Source organism: Saimiri boliviensis, chromosome 4, assembly GCF_048565385.1.
Source record: "Saimiri boliviensis isolate mSaiBol1 chromosome 4, mSaiBol1.pri, whole genome shotgun sequence".
NCBI lineage: Eukaryota > Metazoa > Chordata > Mammalia > Primates > Cebidae > Saimiri > Saimiri boliviensis.
The window spans coordinates 21,652,174-21,660,096 of record NC_133452.1 but is presented as its reverse complement, the minus strand read 5'-3'; the positions used below and the strand labels follow the sequence as shown (position 1 = coordinate 21,660,096).

Below are 7,923 nucleotides of genomic sequence, written 5' to 3'. Positions count from 1 at the left end.
CAGGAGAATGGCTTGAACCTGGGAGCGGAGGTGGCAGTGAGCCAAGATCATGTCATTGCCCTCCAGCCTGGGCAGTAAGAATGAAAATCTGTCCTCCCCGCCCCCCTGAAAAAACAAACCAGACTGTGTTTTCCAAATATATGTATTTAATGTGACTGTCTTCTGACTATTAACGGATGTGACCAACACCTAAACTTATTTGTGTAGGGAAATGCCATGCACATTAAATTGTAATATTTCTAAGACTCCATCAAACTTTTGTTTCATTAAAAGGAAAATGATTTTATGTTTTCTTCAGATGTCTTCAAAATTCGTACTTTTGTAACTTCTTTTCAGGGTTATTAAATCGGGTTAAACTAGATTAAGCCCCAGCGAAGGTGTTTCGGAGTTTGAAGTCTGGCAGATTAGCCAACCCTACAAAGTGGTCTCAGAACAGAGGCCGTTTGGAGATGTAGAGACCATGCATGAATGCTAATTCCAGAACATTAAACTTGCCGTGTTAAATGGATTTCTGGATGTTTCTCTGTGGAAGTCTTGGACTAGTCCTCCCTTCCTTTTCTTGAGCCAAGGAAACTCTGAACCAGAACAATTCGGTTTCAATTTGTGGAAAAACTATACTTAATGAGCCAAACACCGCGTGGAGAGTTTTGTAGGGGCGGGAGAAAGGGGCATTTTCATCACCGTTATGTGTTAGTTACTAAAATATCTGGATTTCTAGTTAAATGTTCTGAGATGTATTTTCAAACTTTGTTTCTGAGGGGTATTTGCGAGCTTCGTCTTAAAGTCTGAGAACCCAAAGAATGAAACTTGCTTTCGTGTCATAGTATTGTGTTATATGTTAAGCATTTGGAAGGGACCCCAGTGAGGCCTCAGGAAGCAGTTACTGCCTCTCTTATCGTCCTGAAGGCGATTTGTTTTAAAGCTGATAATCCCTAGGGCTGTGAGAGTGTCCCACATCTGCCCTGAATTGAAAACAGATTCCCGTTTAGAGCCTTACATCAGTGCTGTGGATTCATGCGATCTGAGTCACAGAGGAAGTCAGAGACCATTTGAACGTATGGCCAGCAGCTCCCTTCATGGAGGAACAAGATTACAGGGTATGTAGGCTGTCTGTTTTCAAATTTTAAGACTGCTTTTACGTGTCCTTCTGCCATTTAGACTGGTATATTCAGGAAAGATCTATTGCGGGAAACAGGTATAAAGTAACTGTCAGTATCCAGGGGTTTTCAGTGCTACCGATGGATTCACCAAAATTCCAAGAGGGCTAGGCAGTGTCGGGACTGCAATTCCTTCACCAGGATTTGCCATTTTTCTGACTTACCAATTCATTGTATAAGATATATTTATATAATTGTGTAGCTATTTATTTTCCCTCAAGACTTTAAAAAAGGTTTTGTAAGCCAAGAAAAGTTTTTCCTGTTAAAGACCAGAGCTTTTCCAGCCTCTGCTTATCTCTGAATTTTTTTTTAAAGATTTGCACACACGCTCAGAATGAAGGATGTAACGATGTACTTCATATTGGAATCCCTGGGGGTGGGGACCAGACGATTAACCATTTCGCATCTATTATTCTACTGAAGGAGTCTTCTCAGCTTGCTGAGCAACTGTGTTTCCGTCTTCGTCTTCTCTGGAGAAATGGTGTTCTATAGATTGTGAGGTTCTTTTTCATTTAATTAAAAAGGGATTTAGATTTGGGCCAAACATGGGGGCTCATGCCTGCAATCCCAGAATTTTGGGAGGCCAAGGCAGCCAGGTTCCTTGAGCCCAATAATTGGAGACCAGCCTGGGCAACATGGCGAAACACTGTCTCTACAAAAATTACAAAAATTAGCTAGTCATGGTGGCATGTGACTGTGGTCTCAGCTACTTGGGAGGCTGAGGCAGAAGGATCTCTTGAGCCCAGGAGTTCAGGGCTGCAGTAAACGATGATCGCACCACTGCACTCTAGCCTGGGTGACAGTGAGATCTTGTTTCTTTTTTTCTTCTTCTTTTTTTAATTTTTTTTTTTTTAAGAGTTAGGGTCTTGCTTTGTTGCCCAGGATGTCTTGAACTCCTGGGATCAAGCAATCTTCCTGCCCAGGCCTTCCAAAGTGCTGGAATTTCAGGCATGAGCCAGCCACCAGAGGACCTTGTCTTTTTTTTTTTTTTTTTTTTTTTTTTTGAGATGGAGTCTCCCTCTGTCACCCAGGCTAGAGTGCTGTGGCACAATCTCAGCTCACTGCAACCACCACCTCTTGGGTTCAAGCAATTCTCTTGCCTTGGCCTCCTGAGTAGCTGGGATTACAGTCTCCCACCCACATGCCCAGCTAATTTTTATATTTTTCATAGATTCAGGGTTTTACCATGTTGACCAGGCTGGTCTTGAACTCCTGACCCCAGGTGATCCGCCTGCCTCGGCCTCCCAAGGTGCTGGGATTACAAGTGTGAGCCTCCATGCCCAGCCTGACTCTGTCTCTTAAAAAAAAAAATAGATTTGTTCATGAAAAATAATTCAAGAGAAGAGTACAGAGATCACAAAGTAGAGTCTGAGAGCCGACAGCTAGATGCCTGGGTGCTGAGCCCCAGCCTGGCCTGAGGGTCCTTTCTGTCCCTTCTCAGCTCCTGGCCTGGGCTTTGGTGAGTTGAGGCCTCTCAGGTGGGCTTCTGGAAGGCTGTTGTGCTCACTACTATCTCTGAGGAGCTGAGACCAGTCCCCAGTATTGTCACTGCCCAATCAATACTTGTTGAATGAAAGTAGAATTAGAGGTTGGGCACTGTGACTCACACCTGTAATCCCAGCACTATGGGAGGCCGAGGTGGGTGGATCACCTGAAGTCAGGAGTTCGAGACCAGCCTGACCAACATGGAGAAACCCATTCTCTACTAAAAGTAAAAAATTAGCAGGGCATGGTGGCATATGCCTATAATCAGTCCCAGCTACTTGGGAGGCTGAGGTAGGAGAATCACTTGAACCCAGGAGGCAGAGGTTGCAGTGAGCTGAAATCACAGCCTTGCACTCCAGACTGGGCAACAAGAGCGAAACTTCATCTCAAAAAAAAAAAAAAGAAAGAAAGAAAGAAAGAAAAAAAGTTGAATTAGGGAAGAGAGCCCTAGGAGAAATGTCAGTTTGAGCTTTTAAGCTAGTGAGGCTTTGCTTGGGCACGTTTCTCCTCGCCTTCTTGGTAGGATTGCCACCAGAGGAGAGACTGGGTCATTGAGAGAACAGTGCTGGACTGCCTGTCAAAGCAACTAGGTATAACATGTACAACTCCACGGTCATGTGATGCATAAAGTTAAAAAAAGCTGAAATATGAGTTGTGAGAGGTAACAGTTGTGCCCTCGAGGGTGTTCGGGAGTCCAAGGGAGGCTGGTAGATGGGTGAAAGTGAACAGACACAGCTGGCCGGTTCTCCCTTCAACTCGGGGCAGATGGGCGCGTCAAGAATGTTCCAAGAGAACAAAGCCTGTTCTTGTTACTTGCACTTCCCTGGTTTGAGAAACAATACGTTCAGAGCAGCTCAGTTGGCAGGTAACGTTTTCAGTACAAATGCCAGAACTCGGGTCCCTTTTGACTGGTTGCCCACAGTTCTTTAAAGATGGAAGGGTTTTCAGGTGCCAAAATTCGACAGCAAACTGTGCCATGGGACCATGCCCTTTTAATCCCAGTGAGACAAAGGCTTTCTTTTAGAAAAGGAAGCAAGCACTTTGGGGTTTTGTGCTGAGGATGCAAAAAGACATATTGATCAACTCAGACAGAAAGGGGAATTATCAGGCTTAGGAACGTCATATCTGTCCTAAGGAGAAAAGCGAATGAGCCTGAAATCAATGGAAACAGTTCCAGTTCAGACAAGCTTGCTTTTTGGGAGATGATTGTATATATATATATCTTAATTTAACTAACCTAGTTAATCTACCTGATTAAGTGATCAACCTCAAAAGTTTGGGGAGAAAACAAAATCAGTGTGGCAGAGACTTCCACAGTGATACCTGAATTATAAATTTAGCTACTGTTACCTCAAGGGAAATCTAGATCCAAAATCGCTCTCTGTCTCTTTTCCAGTAACAAACCCACCACATCTTCATTTAGTGCAATATCCTCTTGCTCTGCCCCTCCTCTAATTTACAGCCCCATATTTGGATGCTAGGGATTCGATGACTTACCATTGAGGCACCAATGGGTGGTGCCACCATGCCAATTCACAGAACTCCTGGCTCTTCAGAACTTTTGTAAGCCATTATTTAGAATTCAGGACACATTATTCCCCAGAAACAAGGTTAGGCTCCCAGCTCTTCTCCTGAATGCAAATTTATTCTAAAATACAGAGAATTTGCCACAAGCATCTGGAAAAGGGAAGAAACAACTTCCAGCATATTCTTTAATGGCATTGGAGAATACGTTTTATGATGAACTGTAATAATGCTCTCAAGAGCATTTTTAATATCCTTGAGAGTTCATTCTTGGCCCTGGACATCATTTGTTTCTTAGTCTGGACCTTAACCACTTATCCTAGGTGCTGTCTCCTGCTGCTTCCTTGAATGGTACCCTAGGCTGAAGTCCAAGCAAATTATTTGCATGTGCTTTTCTACTTGTGGTTTCTTTTGCCTAGTCCTTCTCTAATTCCTGGCAAACTCTTGATCAGCTCAGACATTCACAAAGTTAATGCTCCTCTGTGATGCCCTGGTCAAACGCCCACCTCTCCACTCCCTTGGCCACAAACCCCTCTGAGAAGATTTTGCAGACAACTTCAGGTGGTTCCTCCACTGACCTTCCAAAATTCCAAGGACCCCAGTTGAAAAAGCTGCCCTAGGAAATATTAGAAATTCCCCCTTCCTACCTCTCTTACATTTCCATAAGATCTTGTAAGTACCACTTTGTATTTGCATTAACTACATTACATTACAATTCTTTTAGGGGGCGGGGTCTCACTCTGTCACCCAAGCTGGAGAGCAGTGGCACGATCATGGCTCATTGCAGCCTTGAACTCCTGAGCTCAAGCAATCCTCCTGCCATAGCCTCCCATGTAGCAGGGACTACAGACATGGATCATCACACCCAGCTAATTTTTTATTGTTTGTAGAGACAGCGTTTCACATGTTGCCCAGGCCGGTCTCAAACTCCTGAACTTAAGCAATCCTCCCACCTCAGCCTCCCAAAATGTTGGGATTTCAGGTGAACCACTGTGCCCAGCCTACTTCTACTTTTATGTGTGGGAGGAATTATGGGTAGTGGGAAGAGACTGAAGCTTAGAGTTAGAATGTATCGGTTCCAGCTCTGGCTCTCTGCTTTCCAGTTGGGTGGCCTTGGATAAGTTAATTCTCTTTCCATTTTGGCTTTTCTTCCTTTGTAAGACGAGAGTGATACCTGCCTCTAAGGAGTTGTTGTAAGGATTACATAATAATCCATCAAAAAGCCCTAGCCTAGGGATTAAACCATACAAAGTGAAAGATACATGTTAAGAAAATAGAAATATAAATCTGAAATGGAGGACATAGAACTCTAAAGCCAGAGGAACTTGCGTCTCTTCTGTCCAGCCTTGGACTTTCTCCTTTTGTGACTCACCCGCTTCAGTTTGAGACAGCATGTCAATTGCCCGGCGCTACCTTTTTTTTTTTTTTTTTTTTAGACAGAGTTTCGCTCTTGTTACCCAGGCTGGAGTGCAATGGCACGATCTCGGCTCACCGCAACCTCCGCCTCCTGGGTTCAGGCAATTCTCCTGCCTCAGCCTCCTGAGTAGCTGGGATTACAGGCACGCGCCACCATGCCCAGCTAATTTTTTGTATTTTTAGTAGAGACGGGGTTTCACCATGTTGACCAGGATGGTCTCGATCTCTTGACCTCGTGATCCACCCGCCTCTGCCTCCCAAAGTGCTGGGATTACAGGCTTGAGCCACTGCGCCCAGCCTCCGGCACTACCTTTTTACAGCCACTTCTCAGATCACTTATGTGACTAAAATAAAATAAAACCTAGCTGGGAGAGGTGGCTCATGCTTGTAATCCCAGCACTTTGGGAGGCGAAGCTGGGTGGATCACAAGGTCAGGAGTTCAAGACCAGCCTGGCCAACATAGGTGAAACCCTTTGTCTACTAAAAATACAAAAATTAGCTGGGTGTGGTTTCACACACCTGTAGTCCCAGCTACTTCGGAGGTTAAGGCAGGAGAATCGCTTGAACCCAGAAAACAAAGGTTGCAGTGAGCCAAGATTGTGCCGTTGCACGCCAGCCTGGGTGACAGAGTGAGATTCCGTCTCAAAAAAAAACCAAAATGAAATAAAATAAAACTTACAAGAGTAAAAGAAAGGAAGAACAGTATCCAGGCGATTTGTAAGTGTGAGAAAGAAGAAGTAAGCTGGGATGGAAGAGAGAGAACCAAGTTCACACCAAGGAAAAAGGCAGAGGATGGCGAGAAAGCTGAGAGCAGGTAGCAGCAAAGGCAGAGAAGAGAAAGTGCACCGCTGGGAAACTGTACTTCCAGGATTGTAGAAGAAACGATTGTTCCTTTAAACATAGACACCTGTGAGTGCACTCCTGTGCATTTTTCATTCAAGAAATGCCTTGTGTAGTTTCAAGTACTTCACATAAATAATCATGGTAGTCTGACACGGTGGTTTGTACCTGTCATAAAAGCTATTTGAGAGGCCAAGGCAGGAGGATCACTTGAAGCCAGAAGTTAGAGACAAACCTGAGCAACACAGCAAGACCCCATCTCTAAAAAATAATAATGATGATAGTTATACATTGCTAAAATGTACATGCCATTTACCATATGCCAGGCACTGTTCTAACTTTTTAGACGTATTAACTCATTTAATCCTCACAATAACACTGTGTGATAGGTGCATAAAAAATCCTATTTTACTGACAAGGAAAGGAGACACACAAATAGTCCCATAACTAGGATATATTGGAACCAGTATTTGAACCCAGAGAGTCTGGCCCCCGAGCCTTGCACTCTTAATCAAAATGACAACCATCACGCAGAAATGCACCTACAGCTGAAGAGGCTCCTGGCATGGGTGAGGTGGCCAATGTGGCCGCTACAGTCAACAGCACAGTAAAGTCCAGCCTGGTTGACATCCCCACCGATATACTTTCCAAAATACCATGCTAACACCTGAGAAGCTAGATTGGTAGAATTGTATGGCATGGAGGGACATTGGGTTCACTGTGCTCAGACCAGCCAGCTGCTTCTGCTGAGAGTGTCAGGAAAAGCTGGACCCAGGGTCACTGGTCAAACTCCCTGGAGACAGACATAGGGCAGAGGTGAGATGATCTCAGCTCCCGTAAAACACTGTAGCATCAGAAGGACATCATCCTCATTCCAGATAACGTCCAGGAAATTCTACAAAAATTCTTTCTGAAAGTTTGCAGGCATTAATATGTTGACACTCTAGTAGTTTTCCAAACATGAAAATAAAGACACTTGTGCTTTATTTTTAAGAACCATCTATTTTGACCTTTTAAAAGCGACAAAATATGCAGGTTTGTATTGTTTCGTTTTTGAGGCGGAGTTTTGCTCTGGTCGACCAGGCTGGAGTGCAATGGTGCAATCTCAGCTCACTGCAACCTCCACCTCCCAGGTTCAAGTGATTCTCCTGCCTCAGCCTCCCAAGTAGCTGGGATTACAGACATGTACCACCACGTCCGGCTAATTTTTTGTATTTTTAATAGAGACAGGATTTCATCATGTTGGCCAGGCTGGTCTTGAACTCCTGACCTCAGGTTATCCACCCACCTTGGCCTCCAAAAGTGCTGGGATTATAGGCATGAGCCACCATGCTCGACCAAAATATCCAGTTTGTGTGTACTCTGTTTGTGTTTCCTAGATTGGATTGAACAGATTCATGTTCTTAAACAACTCCATTACTCTTATACAGAAGCCTGAGTTCCTCCCTCTCCCTCAAATTGCTTTCAGCAATTTGATTTTATTTTCTCATGTCAAAAATAG

General features: G+C 44.1%; 1 protein-coding gene across 1 annotated transcript in view; it reads left to right on the top strand.

Annotated features, from left to right (window-relative positions):
* Window positions 1-885: 885 nt before the first annotated feature.
* Window positions 886-7,923, top strand: part of SASH1 (SAM and SH3 domain containing 1) — a 283,962-nt gene continuing 276,924 nt past the window's right edge. The window contains exon 1 of the mRNA XM_074397302.1: window positions 886-1,097. Coding sequence (XP_074253403.1) covers window positions 1,077-1,097 — 21 coding nt within the window. The 5' untranslated portion in view covers window positions 886-1,076. The remainder of the gene's footprint in view (window positions 1,098-7,923) is intronic.